General features: G+C 41.5%; 1 protein-coding gene across 1 annotated transcript in view; it reads right to left on the reverse strand.

The window, feature by feature from the left end:
* ABCA13 (ATP binding cassette subfamily A member 13) overlaps positions 1–23,130 on the reverse strand; it is a 2,435,905-nt gene that overhangs the window by 1,727,121 nt on the left and 685,654 nt on the right. Inside the window, exons 19-20 of the mRNA XM_069216941.1 lie at positions 15,499–15,612; positions 5,916–6,006 (exon numbers count right to left, since the gene is read on the reverse strand). Of these exons, the coding sequence (XP_069073042.1) occupies positions 5,916–6,006; positions 15,499–15,612 (205 nt within the window). The remainder of the gene's footprint in view (positions 1–5,915; positions 6,007–15,498; positions 15,613–23,130) is intronic.

Below are 23,130 nucleotides of genomic sequence, written 5' to 3' on the forward strand. Positions count from 1 at the left end.
GAGTTTGATTTATTGTTCAAATTTTATGGTGTTTAGTATTGTTTATGGTATAATGTTATTCATTTGTGATTGAATGATTCTGACTACTACTCTCTTCACCAAGTCCAAGGATTTAGTCGACCTGAGAGGGTGAGAGTTTGTGAGGTTGTCTCAACCCGAACAGCAGTGGTAGTTGAGCCCAGAACTGGAGAGTAGAAATTTTCCGGGGCCCCAGCACTCCAGCACCACTATCTCAATTCCTTTCTTTTCTTAAACTTTCCCTCCTTCTCACTCTTATTCCGTCCCTTTCTTTAATTTCTCACATTCTCTTTCATCTTCATGAATTTTCTCTATTTTACTCAACATTTCCTTGTCTCTCACCTTCTGTTTGTCTCGTGTGCACTTTACTCTCCATTCCACTATCATCTAGATAGTGGAATGGAGATTAAAGTGGACTCTTTGCATTAAAATTTCTTCTCCTCACTTGTCCATTTTTCTGTGTTTCTATGTATTTCATTTCTCTCTTGAAGAACTCCCCTCTCCTCCTCACATTGCACTTCCTCTTCACACATCTGGAGGTTTGCAGTTCCTCTAGCAGGACCCCCTGCTGACCTTCCTTGTAGGACCGACTTCTCATGCCAGAAACACCCAGAGTCATAACCTGTCAGAGAGAGAATATGAGAACTAGAGAATGAGTGACAGAGTGAAAGAGAAATTGTGAGAGACAAAGAGGCATGAAAGTGTAAATATAAATAGTTGTGAAAAGAATATGTCATGAAAGGAGTATGCAGTAAACAAGCTTGTGTTTGTTTGTGACAGTCATGGAGAGGTGGAGAGGCACAGAACTAGTGAGGATGGGAGAAGAAAGACTAAGGGGCTGAGAGAGAGAAAAAGATGGAACAGGAAAAAAGGGACAGAGTTAGACAACTACTCAGTAGCAAGCAGTCAATGAGAAGCCAACAAGGACAATCAGACAGAAACATTGACAGACACAGATACAAATGGACTGACAGGAATAGACAGAGAATGCCAGTCAGCAAGCTGGTCATCGAATTACTAACAGGCGCAGGGACCTAGGCAGGAAGTGAACCACAATCAGAATGAGACAGCTTAGGCTGTAGCATGAAGCACAGGAAAAAGAAAAATATCTACTTTGTGGTGCACAGACGTCCAGTACTACATGATGGCTGTTCCATTTTAAAGGAAATACGCTATATTCTACTGTCTTTTTCAAAGTTTCTTTTTACCCTGAACTAAAGCTAGACTCAAAGGAAAGTGCACATGAGCATGTAGTGTGCTAATTTAGAGCACACTGGGGCAGCATACACATAGAGATGGCACAACCCTAGCATCAGAGACTGTGGGACATTATTTTGTCACAGCCAACTTCACACCTCTCGAGGGTAGACTGAGGGTGGGCATTCGAGGGCACACTGCAGGTTGGTGAAGTGGAAGTGCAGCATTCTCAGCATGTAGATATGGTGGGAAAATTCTGAAATTGTATGGAAGTTTAGCAGCAGTTGCAGGCGGACTCCTTCCCGACATGTTGCACCTATTTGCCTCTTATCTGTGGTGTTCCTGCTTCATTTCACTGGTCATTCCTCATGTAACTAATTTCCAAGATGACATCCTTGTGTTTGGGAAAGACAGAGATGAGCATGATCAAATGCTGAAGGTGGTTTGGGGTACATTGCAGAAGAGTGGGTTGACAAAAAGGAGAAATGTAAAATACATGTGAAATGTGTGGAATATTTGGGGCACTAGATTGATGACAATTGGATTTCTTCAAAAAAGAAGTTGGTGAATACCTTAGAGAAGACTCCCTCTCCTGAAAATAAAGATTAGTTGAGGCCATTCTATTGGCAAGCTGAATATTCCCAGTGCACCCCAATGTTTGCTGATAGAACTAAGCATATGAGGAAGTGCATGTTGAGGAACGAGAAGTTTGTTTGGTGTGGTGATTGTGAGAGGGAGTTTGAACAGCTGAACCTAAAAATAGCATGTGCTCCTGCATTGAAATTATATGACACCAACAATGCTACTATTATTAGCACTGGTGCGAGTTGTGTGGGCTGGGTTGTATTATTGCAAGTTCGTGAAGAAAGGGAGGTCACCATTGTTTTTGCTTCCAGGCAGCAGGGAGGCAGAGAAAAACGATTCTATTAACGAGACGGAAGCATTGGCCTGTTGGTGAGGAGTCAACTATTTTCAGAAGTTTGTGTGGGCTACTGAGTTCATGCTTTGCACAGACCATCACCCTTTGGTGGATGTTTTCTTCCAGGAAAGGGATGGATACGGTTTCTGCCAGAATAGGTTGATGGGTCATGAGAATGTTGGAATATAATTTCAGAAAGGAGAATGTACCTGGAAAGAAAAAATGTGCTAGCTGATTGTTCGTCCAGGTTGCCTTCAAAACAGGAAGAATAAATGAAAGAAAAATTGGATGAGGTGATAGTAGCTCGGGTGAGCGGGATCGCAGAGGGAAGGATTTCACATGAGGGATGGATTTGTGCTGTGCGATACAATGAGGTACTGAATGAAACCGTGGGGTACATGACCAACGGGTGGTCTGTGAAGCGGAAAGTATCTGATGCAGCAGAATCATTTTGCCAGGTGAGTATGGAGCTGTAAGTTTGTGAATGGAATTTTGTTCAGAGGGGAGTTGTTGGTGGTACTGTCAGAGTTGAGGAAGAGGATTATTGGTCTCACTCTTGAAGGCCACATCTGGATGAGACAACCAAAAGACAGATAATAGCAGAGTATTGGTGGCCCACAATGGATCGATAGGTGGAATGCATCATAAGTGAATGTGTCCCATGTGTGTGGAGTGACAAGTCTCAAAGGACTGTAAAGTATCCACCTATGATTTTGGACAAGTCAGATGGACTGTGGAAGAATTTTCCTATTGATGTGATTGGTCAGTTGCACTATTCAGTGGATTCCCAACTATGCCATGCTGGTAGTTGGTTATTTTTCACGGTGGCCCGAAATGAAGTTGATTTTGTAAGGAAATTGTTTGACAGAGAAGGGGAACTTGAGCTTATTATGTCTGACATGGTGGGCAATTTGTTTCGGAAGACAGCAAGGAATTTTTACAGATGAGGGAGGGAGCCGATCGCATGCATACATCTGTTTATTGCCCTCAAAGTAATGGTATGGTTGAAAGGTGGAACAGAACATTGAGGAAAGGTCTGCAGTTGGCATTGAGCAGTGGTGGAGAGTGGAAGAAAGCAGTGAGCAGGTTGATATGGGCTTAACACACCTCACCCCATTATGCCACCATAAAGTCTTCCTTTCAGTTGATGAGAGGACACCATTTTTGTGCATCATTGTCAAAGGGAACTGAAAAACAAATAGTAGGATGTGAAGGGTGAAAGTGAGATAGGGAGCTATGTGGTGGGTGATTGAGTACATGTCCTAAGAGGGAGAAGAGTGATGCAGGGAGAATCCAAATTTTCTCTTCCTCTTCAGGTCAGATGGGTAAACAAATATATGCTCACACTCAGTGATGGCTATGTGTGGAATCATAAGGAAGGTGTTGAAGATCCCACTAGGTGTGATGAATGGAGGAAACATAGAGTGGCGGAGGTGATGACGGGTGATGTGCTGGAGATGATTTCATAATGTACTAGATCATGTGTTCTACTGAATTTTCTCTCCTTTCTCTCCTTGAACTGTGATGCAATGGAGTACATTGTTCTAAAATGTACAATGATTTCATGATGTAATACCTCACATTTTTCTTTTGATTTCTTTTGATTTTTCTCATGTTAAACTATGATTCAATTTGTGCACTTATTTGTTTAGGTTTCTCATAGCACTAAGTTAATCATCTTTGCCATGGTCACTGTTATAGTCAACAATTTTGTTTCTTGTTCGGTTGTGTTGTGTTGAGGAAGGGTGATGTGCAGCATTCTCAGAGAGTGGCATTTTGAAGAGCTCTGAAATTATATGAGGGCTAGGGGCAGTTGCAGGTGGCCCCTCTCCTGATACAGTTGCATCTAATAAACACCCATGTTTTCCTTTTATCTGTGATGTCTTGCTTTATTTCAGGCTTGCATTCAGGTGCTGGATAGCTTTAACTGCTGGTTGCCACTCACTCTCCAGATGAGCTGCTGCATGCTGAGAAAACCACACATTCACCTCCATCACAATTGATTTGGAACAGAAAGACATGAACTGTGAGTTTAGATGTGGGGGCATGTTCGTGTGCTGGTGGAAGCAGTTGATAATAGGGGTGGAAACACATAAGGAGCCTCACATTGACCTCTGTAACCTCTTTGCACTAAATTGGAGCTGTGCTTCAGTTTGGGAGGCAGAATGTGGTGCAAACCCATCTTCCTAAGGCTTCAGAAATCTGAAGGGAACAGGAGCGACCTTCATGTTGAAACTACATTCGTGTCATCCTCCATGTAATTCCCTATGTAATCACACCAGACTGCCTTCAGGGAACACTGTAGGCCAAGGCTGCAAACGTGTATGCATGGTAAACTGGATCTTGTACATTGCTCAAGACAGTGCATGCTGTGTTCGAATTCAAGATGGCTGGTCCGCCCCAACTTTAATCAAGGAGTCCGCAATCCTAGCCTCAGTAACACTGATGACATCACATTTTGAAATCAGTGCCTACCACAGTGACATGAAATGCATGTTTCGGCAGTTGGGTCTGACCAGGGTGGAAGGGACACGATATGTGGTGTTCATAAATGGGATTTTCCCTTACAAGATAGAACAAAGAGTTCTGGTGCAGAGAAATAAGTGCTGACCAATGATAAACATTGGCACAAGTTACGCACTGAAAGTACTCGCAAAAAAAGTAACAGCGTTTAGCAGTTGGGGGGGTTTTATTTCAGAACAATTTCAATCTTTCAGACTAACATTTTGAAGGGATTCCATTTATCTTTTATATGTGAAATATTTAGAAACTGAGTCGTAATTCTATATTCAGTAATATTTCAGAGGGAAGAGCATTCCTCATTAAAATCTTAAACTTAGCTTTATAATCACATTCAAGGGAGTGGAAAAAAATTAATGGCCTAGTTTAATGATCTGATGCTCCATAAACATCCTGATCATGTTGATGCACTGAGCACTTTAAGTACATCATGTTGATGCACTGAGCACTTTAAGTACATCATGTTGATGCACTGAGCACTTTAAGTACATGTCAGTAACAGAGGCAGCCCCTAGCCATACGTTCACCCCCAAAAAAGTGTGTCAATCCTTTTACAAGTACGAAATTCATATGTGAATCCTTATTTTACTTACCTACTTTAGTCCCATTTGAGTTTTTGCGAACCTCCACTGTGCATAAGCAAAGTAAAAATCCAGCTATTTTTCTTGAAACTGGACACCATTGAAAAACAATTGGAAGAACAGATTGGTCTGACATTTGGCACGCATTTTCAGCCTGTTAAACTAACCAGAACGCTGGGGCCAAGGGAACAAGGTAAAGTCAAGGAGTTTCGCTTACATCTGTTGCCAAATGAAACAGGTTTAGCAACACGCTTTGTTGCAGTCATTGGATTTTCTCTTTAGTGGGAACTGGCTGCTCATTGTCTGCATTACTTTAACTCCCGCGAGGCATATTTAATCATTGAAAAAGTCAGTCCGTATGTACCTAACTGCATCATTCATTCTTCAGCGCCACAATGTACCTGAAGGCATTTTAGGAGTAATTAGCAATATGTGGCCTTTTGCACCAACTATATATTTCAGACCTCTACTAAACATGTTATTGGAAAGACCAATGTGCTGAGGTTCTGTCTCCTGCCATTAGGTTACACACTTGTTCATTTTAAATGCAGGAAAAAGGGTCCACGGGAAAAATAATTTATGAGACGGTTCAAACAACAGAGGCATTCTTTTTAAATTGCCATTGAGATTATTATTAACAGATTCAGTTGATATAAAAAGCAAACCAGTGCCTTATTTACCATACTCTTGAAGGTTCTCAATCAGTTTCTTCAGATCTATGTTTAACTGACTTTCCACAAAGTTTCTAATGAAGTTATTTTGAAGGAACATCTGAAATAAGAGAAAGACAGGAACTGTTTTAAAATTTGGAGCATGGAGCAAACTGTGCATGTAGTAAAACTTCAGCATGGAGTATGTCTGTCAAAACACTACCTGTTTATACTCTATGTTGTTGTTGCAATATATATATATATCCCAAAAAATGTTTACTGCACTCCAAAGAATCCTTTATAGCATATTTATTTAACAAAACAGCAGGTGGTTGCTGTTTTGTTGAATAAATATGCCATAAAGGATTCTTTGGAGTGCGGTAAACATTTCTTTGGATATATTATTAATTCGAGGGTGGTCTCCTCCGTTACCAGCACCAGTAGCTGAGTGCCACTCTGAGACTGTGACTCTGACCTTTTCCTTAAAAAAAAAAAATATATATATATATATATATATATATATATATGTATATATATATATATATATATGTGTGTATATATATATATATATAAATATATATATACATTCAATCTAATTTATTACTTTATTAGAAATGTTTGGCTGAAATGCTGTTGACAGAGGTCAGTGTATACTATGTAGAATATTTAAAAAAAGTCAGCTAAAGAGTTGTTACTTACAATTTAAAACATACAGAACTGAAATTTTACACTTATCTTTAGGTATCCATATCTACCACATAAGCACATTTCAACAACTGCTTTTCAGATCACTTTACCAGTTAGAGAAATACTGCTTTTTCTTGTGCATAATCACTTTGAGGACATCTGGCTTTTGAACAAGGTACTGCAGGCTTGCATACATTTGAAAGACATACTCAATATTGTTTTGTGAGTGTAGCTGCACTACCCTTGATTCACATTAAAATTGCCTTTGAGATATGTGGTTGCTGAAAGAGGTACTACAGCATAACATCTCCATTTCAAAACTGCAAGGAACATCTTACCCCGGAATATAAGAGAGATAGCTTTTATTTTCTATATAATCTCTGTGAGGACATCTAGTGCCTGTTGTCCTGCAGCCTCTCATATCCATTCATTATCTGTGAGTATATTTATTTTTGAGAGCTGCAGATAGCTTAATCCTTTATATAACCTGCAAGGTCTGCAGGACCACTGTAATCAACCAGATGTCTTTACAGCCTCCATGCAATCGCTACAAAATAATTTGTTTCATTGAATTTCACCCTTTTATGAATGTAGTTAGGTGGCATTTGTATAGTTCTGTACAGACTTGAAGACGAAAATACAATCAATGAGTGATTGGAGTGGAAACTGAGTTCTAAGATTGGAAAGCTTGGCAGTCTTAATGGATACATTGAGGCCATTCCAGGCCCTGCATTCTTCTGGGCCGGCGGGCAGAAACACTGTTTCCACATGCCGGCCCAGCAGAATGTTTGTAATTCGTCCGGCGGGGTCTCCAGGGGGCTGGCGGTTTATGAAAAGACAGCCAGCATGAACACGGTGGGTTTCCTGCCGTGTTCATAATGAGCCCCATAGTTGCTGCCTTAGAAGTTGCTGTCTGAAGACTATTGTGTTCCACTGAGAAGTCATGGAGTGAACATGTGTCCCTGGGTGCATCAAAAGCTGAGTGGTCAACTAAAAAAAGAATAGCAATACGTTTGACAACATTGCTTTTGTGTGTCTATAATAGTGCATGTTCCTAGAGTAGCTTACCAAACATTACACCATTCCATCCTTTATTCTACTTTCCACTTTCCTGTTAGCAGGTTGCTCAGAGACTCCATGGAGTTTCTTGAACCTCTCCATGAGAAGTTCTGCTTTGATTGATTTTTGAATTATTAAGCTGACCTTTGATGCTGAAAGCTTTATGCTTATACTTGATTTTTCTGGAAAATTAGATCTCTTTATAAGTTTCTGAAATTGACAACTTTTTATTCTCATTCCTAGAGATTATTTCCTTTGAGGAACATTCGTATTGCATTTTATTATGATTTATTGATTACTTATTGATATTTCTAATCACAATTCAAATTACTAAGAAGAAGAATCTTCAACTTGTAACTTTAATAAAGATGAACTACTACAAGTTTTGAAGAATAAAACCAATTAACTCATACCAAACACTCTTTGTTGGCTGATATAGAATTTAGAAATTATGATAAATCTAATGTGATGCACAGCTCCTGATTAATCTCCATCTACATCAAGATTCCATCAACCTGAGTAGAATAGGCAGTGGGGATTTCCCTGATGAGTGATATGATTTTCTGTAAGGCAGATTTTCTGTAAGGCGACAGCTTTGGAGCACCCAAGGAAGGAAATCAAATGGAGTAAAAGCTAAACAGGGAAATTATCATAGGATACAGGGAAGAGTCAAACTGCAGAATGCAATCTGTCTGTAGGATCTCGTCTCCATATGTGTGGAGGATCAATCTTAAAGCTATGGATTGGATGAAGCATGGAGCATTAGCACTTGACCTAAGATGATAGTGACATAATGCCAGTATTGCATGCTTGACTGCTAGCAAAAGCAATACTAGACAGTTGGCAACTGCAAGGCAATTTACTATGAAGAGAAGAATCTAACTGGTAGCCTGAATGAAGAAGCACATTTTTAAACTCCTTCTCAATTTGAGTAAGTGCCTTTTGGGTCTTAGTTAAAGAGATAAGGAATTCCACAGTAAGGAAAAATGAGCTAGAAAAGATCTTCCACCAAATCACATGTATCTGATTGGTCTATGGTGAGTAGATTCAGGCTTGCTGTTGGAATGCTTTTTGAAGGCTTGCAGGAACAGTTTAGCAAGGTTTTTCAGTAAGCGACAATTTAAAGCCTTATGGATAAGTCTTGGTGTCTTGCTGTTAGATCTTTCTTTTATCATCAGCTAGTGGATGGACCTCTGTGCTGAAGCATTGCAGATGTATGGCCTGATTCACAAACTTGCTTAATTTACACTTTGAACAAGTTAACACTTATGAGTAAGTATAGTTCTTTTAGGTATTCACAAACTCCAGGCCTGTCTCTAAAGGGTAACAAACACTTTTGAGGAAGTTTATAGCTTTGAGTAAGTTTACTACATTTCAGTATTTACAAACTCAGAGTGTGCGGTACAATTGAAAACAAAAATGTAGTAAGTCCAGCCCTACACATGGCCAGCCACTGGCATTGCAACATCCTGCCATAAAAAATATTGTAGGTAAGGACTTAAAATGTAACCCCATAGGAAATGATGTTAAATTAAATTAGTTCAACTACTTACAAATATAAGTAAATATAAATTCCAGTTTTAAATATATTTATCATTTATTTATAAAATATTGTTAAGCTATTTTGAATTACATTATAGTATAACAATACATTTTATGAAACAAACATTATATTAAACAGTTTTATGCAAGACCTTTAACATTTTTAATGTACATTCCTTTTTTTTTCAGGTGGACATTTATTTTGTAATTTAAGTATCAGAAAAATAGTTTTAAATTAGATGAATGTATTTCAATTAATAAGTTCTAAATCAGGCCCTTAGTCTCTGAAATGAAAGTCAAAATCCTCCAGGGTTCAAGGTGGCAGGCTGTAGCCACCAAAGTCATCTCAAAGCTGGACAACAACTGGATAAGGTCTAACTGAAGCCATTGGTTTCAGCAGGAACAGTTCAAAGTAGAAGAAATTCAAATTTTATGGCAGACAAAGTCCTCATTTTCAGTGTATACTTTTCGTGACTTCGCTCTTGTCAAGAATTCCATCTACACACATAGGGGCTGATTTATATGTTGGCAGAAAGTATGCTGCATCACAATGTTGACAGAGTACCCTTTCTGACAACCCGAAGGTCTGCCTGACTTATTACAGTTGGGCAGGCCTTCAGTGTTTATGGAGGAGAATATTCTTTCTGCTGCCTATACACACCTCCGATGGCCCAATGGAGTAAGGAATGCTGGAGGCTTGGCCATGAATCTAGTCACACGATTTACAGTGGGTGGACACATGGCCAGTCACCACCAAGAAAAATGTGGTGGCAAGGAACAGTGAAAACTTTTAAATGACCCCCACACCATGGAAGAATGATCCCACTGAGAGAGTATGTGTTCTCTAATGCAATATAGAGCCCTCCTATATTATGTAGGGATTTAGTTGGGTTTTCGATCTGCCTACAATTTTGAAGAAAAGCTTTGGAAGAGCAGATCATCAGCAAAACTGCCAGCAGTTTGTGGCCAAGTTGCACCCTTCTATTGATTTATGGACTGTATAGTTTGGACCTACACACAATAAACAATGTGCCAAACAATAAATCCTGAAAGACTTCAAGGACCTGGCAGATGACTTACCCCCTCTGTTGGAAAATGGGTTATTGGTAAGGGCAGGTAGGTACCTACACTTAGCAATAGGCCACTAACCTCCAGTAAGGTCCAGTTAGGTCTCAGTAAATTAACCCCAGCTCAACCCTTGGTAGCTTGGCAACGAGCGTCAAGGCTTAACTTAGGAGACAGAGTGTAAAGCATTCAAATATCACAAAACAGTAATTAAATAAAACACAGGAAACAGTTTAAAAATCCAAAACCAATTTATAAAAATAGATTATATTTTTATCTTTAAAATGACATAAAAACAAATAAAATCGGATAAGGGGAACCGGAGATATGAATTTTTAAAGAATTATTGTTTTTTAGCACCTAGAAACAAAAAGCGCCAATTGGGTCATCTGGTTGCACCTCGACCGGGGCAAAGTCAAAGTTTAAGGCTGACCGCGATGGAGCCCTGCTCGGCTACAGGCCGCGGGAGGCCACGGTTAAAAGTTTACCTTCACACTTAGGCCCTCATTCTGACCTTGGCGGGCGGCGGAGGCCGCCCGCCAAAGTCCCGCCGTCAGGTTACCGTTCCGCGGTCGAAAGACCGCGGCGGTAATTCTGACTTTCCCGCTGGGCTGGCGGGCGGTCGCCTTCAGACCGCCAGCCAGCCCAGCGGGAAAGAGGCTTCCACGATGAAGCCGGCTCGGAATCGAGCCGGCGGAGTGGAAGCTGTGCGACGGGTGCAGTTGCACCCGTCGCGTATTTCACTGTCTGCGCAGCAGACAGTGAAATACATGTAGGGGCCCTCTTACGGGGGCCCCTGCAATGCCCATGCCAGTGGCATGGGCACTGCAGGGGCCCCCAGGGGCCCCGCGACCCCCCCTACTGCCATCCGGATCTCGGCGGTCCGACCGCCGGGATCTGGATGGCGGTAGGGGGGGTCGGAATCCCCGCGGCGGTGCAGCAAGCTGCGCCGCCGCGGAGGATTCAATGGGGCCGCGGTACACTGGCGGGACCCCGCCAGTGGTGCCGGTCCGACCGCGGCTTTACCGCCGCGGTCGGAATCCCCATTGGAGCACCGCCGGCCTGTCGGCGGTGCTCCCGCGGTCCTCCGCCCTGGCGGTCAAAGACCGCCAGGGTCAGAATGACCACCTTAGTCTCTTTTTCGAAGATTTTCTTCAGCGGGACGAACCTGCCAGTCCAATCCGACCTCCTGGAGCCCTTCTCCGGATACGCGATGCGGGAATCGGTGGAGATTTTTACCTACGGACTTAGTCATTTTTTCGAGGTGAAAATCCATCAACCGGGGTAAACCTGGATCTTGATCCGACGTCCCTGGAGCCCTCCTCTGATACGCTGGCTGGGAGGTCCCGGTCAACTTTTTACCTTCGGACTTAGTCTCTTTTTCTGAGATTTTCTTTACCGGGACGAACCAGCAAATCAGGCCGGGTCGCGGTTGAGGCAAGCCGGCTAGAGTTGCCGCGGCGGGTCGGTCCCTCTATGGAGCTTTTTTTCAAAAGTTCTCCAAACTTCTCCAAACTTCTGCGGCTTCTCCCAGATGTCCTTTTAAGGTTCTTTTGAGGTCCACAGCTCACCCCAAGGGTCCAGAAGTTCTGACATGGTACTTGGGGGTGCAGACTACAACTCCCAGAATGCACCTGGCGCAAACTCCTTTTTGGCCACTGGACAGTGGTCAGCTGGTCGCTTTCTTCAGGAGTTGGTGCAGGGGACTCTGGTTAGCAATTGTTCACCTGTAGCAAACAGGGAGTCCCTCCTTGAACCAGTTGAAGCCAGGCAAAGTCCTTCTTGTGGTAAAGCCCAGGTGTGCAGCTGGTGCAGTCCTTCTGAGTGCAGGTTCCAGGTGCAGGCCAGGGGTCCAGCAGGGCAGTCCTTCTTCTTCTGTAGTTCTTCCTTGATGGATGTGGTAGGGAACTGAGGTGTGGGTGCAGGTCTGCCAGTTTTATCCTTGCTCCTGGGTGAAAAGCAGGGGGGTCCTGGTTCTCCAATCAGGTGCAGGGTCCTTCCCCCTGTGATGACCACTTCCTGGCAAGTGTGGCAAAAATCAATCCCAGGAGGCAACATTCTCCAAAAATCCATCATGGCTGAATCTAATTTTTGGAGGTTACAGCTGGCTGAGCCCACCCACTGGTGTGGCTAAAAATAATAAACACACCCCTCTCCTGCCCTCTCCTAATCTAATCAAGGGGGCACCTAGTTGTCTGGGGTTGCAGGATGTGTGGGTGTTGCTTGTTGCTCCAAATGTCCTTCTCTGCCTTTGAAGACCAGTTTGGCAGCCCTCCCCCTTCCTGCCTCACCATCTGCTGAGGGGAGATTCCCTCCCACTGGCACATTCCTTTGTGTGAAGCCAGGCCACTTCACACCTCATCAAGGCAGCCTGGCCAGGCTGCTAGAGAATGGCCAATCAGAGCACAGCAGCAAAAACAATGCAGGGCTGAAATTGGCAACTTTTCAGGTAAAGCTTAAAACTCTTTACCTGAACAAGTTATATTAAATCCAACAACTTGAAGTTGTGGGATTTATTATAACAATTGTTTTGATACCAATCTCTTGGTATCCATCATTTAAGGGGACTTCAAAAATTAAATGAAGGCCATTATTACAATGAGGGAAAAATGAATTTGGCTGTTTCTCCCTCACCAGGACTTATAAAACTATTTTTATAAGGTCCCTGCTTATAGGTACATGGCACCCAGCCCTAGGGGCACATAGGGCACATGTTAGGGGTGACTTATATGTAAAAATAAGGTAGTTTAAGACTTTGGAACTACTTTTAATTCCAAAGTCGAATTTGCATATAACTTTAATTTAAAAGCAGACAGCAAGGCAGGCCTGCCTTTAAAATGACACTGGGCACCTCAGCAGTGCACCTATGGGTGCACTACCTATGCTGTGGTCCCTAAACCTACACGCCCTACCATATACTAGGGACTTATAAGTAGGTTAACTTAGCCAATTATAATTAGCCTAATTTGCATATCCATTTTACACAGAGCACAGGCCCTGGGACTGGTTAGCAGTACCCAGGGCACCATCAGAGTCAGGAAAACACCAGCCAAAAGTGGAAAATGGGGGCAAAAAGTTAGGGTGCCTCTGCAATCAGCCCTGTTTTCTCACACCCTCCCAGTTCTACCACTACTTGAAGTTGAGGATTGCATTGAAACACTCAAAAGGCAGAATTACCATGCTTCCTGAATACAACTCACTCAAATGTAAACTGGTGACTGACACCATAAGCAAGGGTGGGGTATCCCAGCTCTACAAATTCCTGGTCACAAATGCACCTGGCCCCTTGGGAACACTGAGCGTCGGGTGCAGGAGGATGTAAAGACCTTAGATGATGACGACAGGGTAGGGGCAATGAAGGTCCTTTGGGCATTAGTCATATCAATGAGATGATGCCTAATCCAATTCAAATACTTCGATAGGATCTACTACTGCCCTGAATGCCTCTGGCGCATGGGCCGGGCCTGTGACCCCACGTGTCTGCAATGTGGGACCACTCCGGGTACTTTTTACCACATTATCAAGACGTGCCCAGGGGTGCAGGCATACTGGACCCTGATTACTGGACCCATGTTCCCGGTGCTGGGCATCCTTCTGGAACTTGATCCAAAAATAGCGCTATTGGGGATAATGGACTCTGTGAGGGACTCCAGGGCTATCCGGGCACTTTTGGCAACCGCATACTTGATAGTCAAAAGAGATCTGATCAGACATTTGAGGGATGAGCAGGCTCCATCTATATAGGAGTGGATCCAGGGCATGGATTCCTGTGTCACTCTCATAAAGCTTGTGTTTAAGATGAGGGGCATTCCACAGAAGTTTGACCAAATTTGGGGTGTTGGATCAAGAAGTCCAGCTGCTGATGTTATGGTCAAATGTTAAGGTGATGTGTGCCTCCGCCTCAGAGGCTATGATATGTATGTCTTTGATGTCTCTAAGCAATATTTTCAGTAATCTACTTGCTTTGACCACTGTTTTCTACTGTGGCCCACGTGGCTCGAGCTGAAGTTTGTATTGTTTATGTTGCTAACCAATAAAAGCAATAAATGTGTCAAAAAAAATAAATCCTGAAAGTCTTTGTCAGTATTTAGGACGTGAAAGTGTCGCAGTAAAGGAAACTGTAACTTTTGTTGAACAAACAAGGATCTTTGACATTTAGCAGCCAGAAGAGAAAATGTCATACCAAAGCAACTGACTGTGGGTCAGGTTTAAAGTTTGTTATAATACATAATCCTCCAATTTCTAGTGGAAGTAACAATTCTAGAGGCGAATCCCCTTTTTTGATTGTTCTCTATCATAGGAATAGTACGAAGGAGGAAATTACACAGTTGGATTTTTTGGCATGACGGTAGGCTAGCATTATGCGTAACATGACACTTTATTGCTACTCCTCCGCACAACATGTTTAAGAACAAAACATAATATACTAGTAACCATTGATTTACAATCCTTCTTCACAAACAGGTTAATCAAAAGGTTTTGTCCACATCGTACTTTACAATCAAAGGAAAGTAGTCCTAGTTTGTTTAGTATTTCAAAATCCTTATTTTATGGATTAGTAATCTTTTCTATATCCCTGTAGTTTTACATTTTACCGATTTTGATTAAGGCGTCCTGTTTGTTTTGAATGTATTTGAGTGGACTGTCATTATTATATTTCTTTTATGTTTTGACCGTGTTATTTATTGATTTATTTAGTACTGCCACAGGATGGAAAGTTTATCAGCTTGTCAGCTAATGGCATTAAAAAAATAGAGCTCCTTAAAATACAGCTCAATTTACAAGATTGCAGGCACCATTTAGCATTAAGGTCAAACTTGTACTGAGTGTTTAACTTTAACACAGCATTTTTATAAATTATTGGGACCTTGTGTGCGAGAGTTGATAATCTTGTACAGATATATATGTATTGCTTCCAAGTCCTACTTTAAAAGCACTGAGTTACCAATTGAGCCAGATATATTTTAAAAGTAGATAAAAAATATCCTTAATAAGGAGAAGAATAACACATAAATCATTCAAGTACCAAGAAACAATTCAGACAATGTTGTTTGCTACAAGGAGTGTTAAAAATATTCTTAGTATTTATTTCTCACAATAGGATTTCATTTGTCTGTGGAGGAGAAGGAAAAGATCAAGTATTGAGGTTTTGCTTAATGCTTACCATTTTAAATAGGTATAGTTCCTAGCAGCATTTCCATTTAATTTGTGAAAGAATACATTATTTCATGAGTGAATGGGGGTTGTCTGGTTCACAAACCTGGAGGTGGTTGACCATGAGGAACTGTCCAGTTGTTTGAAAGATCTGGGACATGCTCAGCCAAGCCTCAGAGTATGTCTTCAAGCTCTTCACATGATCAAATATATGATTTGCCTATAATGGGTGGGTTAAAAATTGAAAGGAAACAGATCAGAGAGAAGGTGGGAACAAAGGTTGCTTTAATACAGTAAGAGATTTTTTTAATATTCAGTTAATAGTCCAAATTATTATATTCATATTTTACAGCTACATAGCGGATATCTAAAAATGATAAATCAAACAGGGTGGCACATCATATTACTTGTTTAATGTGAGATTTAGTAAAATAACCCTAATAAAGCAGTAGTGACAAACTGAAATTGTCTTGTAAATTGGCATTTGCACATTAGTTTATAGAACTATTATAAGATAAAGGCAGGCATGATGTCATAAACATGGACAAATCAAACCTTAAGTAGAGAAGTGTTGTTATAGAAAATCTGACAAAAATGGCAGATATGTAATTTCCACCAGCAACCAAATTACAGTCGAGTTGCTCCAACACATCTAAACTCTGCCATAATAAAAACACCATGTGCCAACGCCAATCATTTCTGTCCATAGAGTTGGTAAATTCACAAGAAAATGTGTAGGTAATTCTTTTATATCCAGAGCAGAACACCCATCACGATACTGGAGGATATCCCTCTTATTGGTAATCTCAGATAAAGGTCAATTAATAATCCCTCTCATGCACTAGAATCCCAAGGCACATGGATACAGACAGTGCATTTCACAATACCTTCATTTGTAATACTGATCCTTATTGGTAGAAAGTGTAAATCCAACAGTGCATTGTATATTTTAGCTCAAATGCAACCAACAGTCTCATGTTTGATGTGCTCAATTACTTCAAACATCCAAATACTAGCAGGGCGTCCACCTCTGGTTTGAAGGAAGTTCAAAATCAGCTAGGATGAGTCAAATTCTATGACCCAAATATAAACTGGTGGTTAACTTCTGAGCTCTGTTTAACAAACGTATCGGCAGGGATAAAAAATCCAAGTAGTTTGATAAATAGCAAAGCCCCATGGTTATCCTTGACGGATTTGGGAAAGTCAAACCTGCCCAACTTTATTGTGGAAAAAACCTTGCAAAAAAACAGAAGGAACCTGGGGTGTTAAAAGATGTGTATGTTATGCCTCATTTCCAATTAAATACTCAGAATGTGAGGTATTTACCATACTGGTTAATGGTACTTGCCAGGTGTGGTAAACACAAATCTTTGAAAATGAAAGGCAATAACAATTGATCAAGATTGTGAATGATGATGGCAAAGTTGAATGTTTCAACAGTGAACAATTATACATTAATTTTAGCATCAGAAAAAATGTGGTGCTTCCCTTTCCTAATTTTTTCAAATTCTTGATAGACCAGTTAGTCTAACCTTTAAAGAAACTATGAAAATGTGTTCTACAGGGCTGCCACCCATCCTTAGATTGCAGTTCTGGTTTAGATTCCATAATTGCCAATTGACCCCATTCTGTGTGTGACCCCCACAGCCATTCTTGGCTTTGCAATCAACAGCATTTAGTAGGCTTGGAAATTTGACAACAATGTTAAAACAGAAAGCAATGTGCTGCAAACTAATATTTCAGGACTGTTTGATGAGTCCTCACGTGACATGGATTCGTTTGGCAGCCATGACATTAACAGATTCGGACTTATGAATACTGCCCTGGAATGCTTTCTCAAGTTGGGTTACCCCATCTTTTCTTAAGCCATCATTTTACCCTAAGTCACTCCAGGCTCTTATGTTGGAACTGAAATGTTCCCTCCATGGTTCTGGATACTGTGCTACCCTGCCCTATGTTATTTCTTTTCATGAAGTCACTACTCTTTTGATTTCCACCACAATGAACATGATAATCACACATGTTCATTAAGTGATCCCCCTGCTTAGATAGCTTGAGTCCCCAAAACATGACTCTGAGTTTGAGAGGAAATCCAAAGTTAAACCCTGTTTTAAAGAGTGGGTTTTACTCTCTCTACCCTGGCTTTATCAGACTGGTGGTGGTGAAAACTTTGATTCCAGTTGAAGTGCAGGCCTCTTTGCAAGTCTCCTTCAAGTGGAAATGCCCACTGGCCCGCCTGTTTAAAAGGGTCTATAAGTCCCACTTATATGATATATTTCTCTCCATCTGTGAGAAAGGTATGTGCTAACTGTAGGTGTGGTGCAAGAAGAAAGTGAGGTCTGTATGTGTTCTGGCTAGGTTGAGCATGGAATGCATTTTAGATGCCCCTTGTGTTGGAAAACGGCCCTCTATGACGGGTCATCCCAAACATTTTGGTTTCCTCGTCCTCTTTTTCTGACCTCGGTTTTATTGGCTTTATGACTTCGTGCACTTTATCACTTTATCACTGTTAACTAGTGCTAAAGTGCTTATGCACTCTCCATAAAATGTGGTAACATTGGCTTATCCACAATTGGCATATTTAATTTACAATTAAGTCTCTTGAACAGTGCGCTTTATGTGCCCAGTGTCCGTACATTAAATGCTACCAGTGGGCCTGCCGCACTGAGTGTGCCACCCACACAAGTAGCCTTTCAAACCTGTCTCAGGCCTACCATTGCAGGCCCTATGTGTGTCCAATTTACTGACAATTCTACTTGTCATTAGAAACTACTTGCCAAGCATGAAACTTTCCTTTTATTACATATAAGTCACCCCTAAGGTAGGCCCTAGGTAACCCATAGGGGAGAGTGCCATGTAAGTAAAAGATATGTACTTTTAAGTTTTACGTGTCCTGGTAGTGACATACAGCCCAATTCGTTTTTCATTGTTGTGAGGCCTACTCCTCTCATAGGCTAGCATTGGGAATCCTTTATATACTTTTAAGCAGTAATTTCTGATCGGAAAGGAGCCGCTGAATTCTTTTTCATATCTCCGGAACGGTAATGATAATGGTAAAGTTGGATTTAACATTACTATTTTAGAAATACCACTTTTGGAAAGTGGGCATGTCTCTGCTCATACTGCTCCTTGTGTGTTGCAGCCTGTCTCCAATACACATCTGGGGTGACGGACAGCTACACTTTGTCCATTCTCTCTAGACAGCAAAAAACACAATCCAGCATGACCGAAAGTAACCCATTACATACTATTTGCTTCTAAGCGCTAGAGCTCTTTTATTCTTTGAAAAATAATAACTTGACTTTTACTTGTTGGATTTTTGTTGTTTTGGTATTGATATATTTATAAAAATGTTGTCTATTTTTCTGAACCTGTGCAGAGTCTTTTGTGGTGTTTTCATTGTGTTATTGTGTGTGGGTGTTGCACAAGTACTTTACACATTGCCTCTTTAGATAAGCCTGACTGCTCTGTGCCAAGCTACCAGAGGGTGAGGACAGGTTTTCTCTAAGTGTGTATCTAGATTACCCTGACAAGAGTGATAGTTCCTGCATGCACAGAGTGCATACTCTGACAACCGTAAACCTCATTTCTAACACCTCGGGTCATTTGCAATTAAAAATGGAATGGATTAAAGTTGCTTGGTTCTTTGTTAGCTCTGGGAGCATGCACTGGAACTTTCCTCTGCTTTCCTCTACTTTCCCCAAAGTTCACTTTAGTGTGTTTCAGAATATGGTGGGCAGGGCCAAATTCCTCCACTATATTTGCCTCAGCCTTCTCTAGCCAACAGCTCCTATCTAAGCCCTCTGCCTACCTGAATATCCCTGTGTTGGGAAGTCTACATCAAATAAATAAAACCACCTGGAGGGTTAAAATTATCCCAGAGGAACCCTCAAAGTGTGTAGGCCTGTTATATTTTCCTTCTGTTGAAGCTGACAGTCCCACATAAACTTACCAGCACAGTGGAAGTCAGGTAACACTCATTTTCATGCAATGTTGCTTCTTGACTTCCACACAATGATTTTGGTGATAAGAGCTGTGTCTTGTATTCACATTTGCCACATTGTGGGGAAAACAATCTTCCTCAATGGCACAATGCCCTCTGGTATGGTTGTTCTTGATAAGCTGGTGGCCATCCAGGATGGGAAAGTCAAATCCCTTTCCCCTAGTCTCTTATTTCTTGTTTTTCATGTTTATTTCCAGATAATTAGGTTTAAAATCCATACATAATGAAATCAGGACTGTCTACGGGTGTGTCCCAGAATCATCTTTTCTTTCTGTCTGTGCTGGAAATTTGCTCTGCCTGTAGCGTTTGAAGCATTTTTTGTGAAATTAATTTTTTCCCCTTCAGGAGTTCTGATGTTTTCTTCTGTCTGTCTTCCTCACCTTTCGTCGTTTTAAATCCAGAGTAAAAGAGGTACGGGTGGGTAGCAGGTCTTATCTTCAAATCAAGACTACTGAACTTGCATCACTAGTGAAACCTGCTATCAGGCAGGTTCTCAGCATTGCATGATCATGTAGTAGCTCTGCATGGATTGAATGGAGGATTCAAAGGTGGCACCTAACCAAATTGGTCAGCATTTGGATGAGTACTGAATAGTTTGCCCTGCATAGTGTACCAGGGTTTCTCATAGACAAAATGATCAACACATCCATGTAGCTTAGATGACCATTGTGTTCCTGGATCAGGATTTATACTTGCTGTCATCTCACCCAGACTGAGACCAACTCTGGGTCAAATACCTGCTAGAAGAGCTTCTACATTGTCTTTAAGAAAGAAGAATCCTTTCCTGTTGTGGAAAAGGTTGCTAGAGTGTGCCCTGCATATCAAAGTCTGTTGTGATGCAATGACAAAAAAGCCTGGATGCTTGAGGACCTTTTGAAAGCTGCATGAAGTTGTCCAGGAGCTCTACAAGACTAAAAGCACCAACTGAAATCTATACTGGCGCAGGTGAAAGATCAGTGCCTGCAAGGGACTTTGTAGAACACCCTTTATTCCTGCCTCCTTCAGCATTCCGCTGTTTGACTCCAGCAGCCTATAATATTCAAAAAGGACTCTGTCCTGACATGAGCCAAGCTGAATACCGCAGACCATGTTGAAATCCATGCAGAGATTGCAGCCTTTAAACTCCCGACCCATGTGAGCCTTTCATTCTCTATCTCCTGCCCCCCAGAGCCATGGGCAACAGAAGCCAATTGGTAAAAGTGAGCAGTGGTTTTAAAATAAGTGTCTTTTAGCAACCATTGTCGTGGATCCATTTAAGTTTGCTCGGGCACAGGAGTTTAGCTAAGCCTCAGCTTGCAGCCCTGTGGCCTTTTTACCTAGAAAACATGTTCTGTTTTATTATTATCTTTTATTCATTTTAACAGTACTTGCAGTTCCTGCATTTTACAATAAATGCTTTTATGTTATAATCAGTTGCCATTCCTTGAAAGCATCATTATCAGTAATGTACGTATTGAATTGTCATCATGTCCCATTTCTGTTATGGTATTGATGATCCAAGTTTGCGTACACAATCTAACGCTTAGGTTCATACCGACATCAGGATGTCTGCACAAACAATAACAAGGGCCTTATATATACATTCTGCGAGACCAAGGTCATTAGAGGGGGTTCCGTCCAGGAGATTCCATCTATATTGCACAACACATTGCAGCAGACCTCAGCCTTTGCGTCCTAACATCACCTGATGGGAGTATCAGAGGCTGACATTGTTCCAAGGTAATGGGAGCTGTGGCACTTCTAATGGACATAGTTTGGGCAGATCAGGTTTATCATACCTTGCTCTCTCTAGGGTAGACAATACTCTCTAGGGAGGAGTTTGTGTATTCATATTTAGTGCAAAATTTTAGGATTGTTCATATTCACATCGCTTATTTTCACAATTCTGATTTTGTCTCTTGTCATTATCCTAATCATTGCAGCTCATGTGTTTTACAGTAAATTGCAGTATTTTTCAATAAATATATTGAAAACTTTTCTACATCTTCTTTCTTGCCTGTGTGTGTAAGAGACTCATTTCTAATGAGAGAAAAGGATAGGACTTGTTGCACTACAAATCCCTGAGAGTATTTCAGAGACCATGTGCAAGGCTGCCAGAAATCACCTTTGCTGTTTATGTTATTTGGTGAGGTGCTGCTAGAGAGCCGGTAGGGTTGGGCCGACAGCAGTCAACTGTTGTGGGAGTGACTCGGTCACCAACAATCAGAGGTGCTGCCTCCCCTAATCCAGCAGTCTTGTTGAGATACAAGAGTCCTTACAATGCCATGTTGCTGAAAATACTCAGCCTTGTACTGCTAGAAGTGTACATTTAAAAAAAAAATCCTTTCATTAATAATAGGTGGCCTGAAGGTCCCAGTATTAGCCACTGGATGTAACTGTTCCCCAACCCTCGGACTCCCTGACTGCACCCTATATGCACTTATGACTACCTCTCATTGGGATGCCTTCAGACAAGAACTTCAGTGTGGATAGGCTCTTCAATCCTTTTGTGTGGCAAGCATGAGTGGGGTCATCTATCCTGCCATGACCCCATGGCCAACCAGGTGACAGAAATATCCTCCTTTAAGCTTGTAGTGAGGCGTGGTTCCACAAAGCAGAGCAGAGAAATCTATTGAGGCTAGCTTTGCATGTTCACCAATAATTAAATGCATGCATGCACATCAGATCAGAGGCTGTAGTTTAGGACACAGTGGTATTCTTGAGTACAAAAAAGTTGCAATAGGGTGTTGGCAAAACAAAGTGAAAATACCACAGAAGCCTGAAAGTCTGCCTCTTTAACTTTACGTTGAGTTTGAAGAAGATATTTAGTTAGAAAAGAGCTAAAGTGATCTGTCTGAAACTATCTATGCACACTCCATGTTACCTGTATTCCACCTTTTTATTATCTATGTAGTGTTTAGCTGAATGTCAAATAAATTACTTCTTATTTTTGAGAGCAAAATCACTGATAGGATTAGTATTGTTATTGAGTGATCTATCCCCATTAGACCAATGTTTTATTCAACACCAGGATAAAAAAGCTGGATCATAAGTTTCTACCTTTTTTACATTGTTACCGGCTGCCCACAGTAAAGATCATATTCACTAGATGGTCAAACAGAGGACCTGCTTTAGATTTAGGCTCTTATTTAATGGAAAATGACAGAGGGTGAAGCTGCGCCAAAATTGGCAGCGCTCTGCTCTGTCATTTTCACAATGCAGGGACACGCCGCATTTAACTTAATACAGCACACCCCTGTGTTGTCCCTCTGCTGGCACTAAATTGAGCTGCCTAACACTAAAGCAGGCATCCTTCCACCACGTGCAAGGATGTCTGTGTTGAAGCGTTTGATTTTTTATGTGTGGGAAGACAATCATGTCTGGCATTTGCTCTTTCAATGCATGCTGCAGAATGCAGCATACATAGGAAAAACTAAAAACAAGGAGTAATTAAAGTATTCCTCCTCGTTGCCCTTTAATAAAGCCACCCTGGGGTGGCATTAGATTTTGGCGCTGCCTCAGGTTTACAAAAACTCCTAAATCTGAGGCAGCATCAAAATGCAATGGGTGTTGAAACACCCATTGCACGCCCCTTCCACGCAAAGGGCTGCGTGTGAAGGGGCCGTATTTACAAGATGGTGTTAAGCCACAAAAAGTGGCTTAATGCCACCTTGTAAATACAGTGCAGGGCATTGCGCCACCGGGGCGTCACAAAAAGTGACGCTCCGGTGACACTAGGAGCTCATAAATATGCCC

The sequence above is a fragment of the Pleurodeles waltl genome, chromosome 2_1 (genome assembly GCF_031143425.1).
Source record: "Pleurodeles waltl isolate 20211129_DDA chromosome 2_1, aPleWal1.hap1.20221129, whole genome shotgun sequence".
Taxonomy (NCBI): Eukaryota; Metazoa; Chordata; class Amphibia; order Caudata; family Salamandridae; genus Pleurodeles; species Pleurodeles waltl.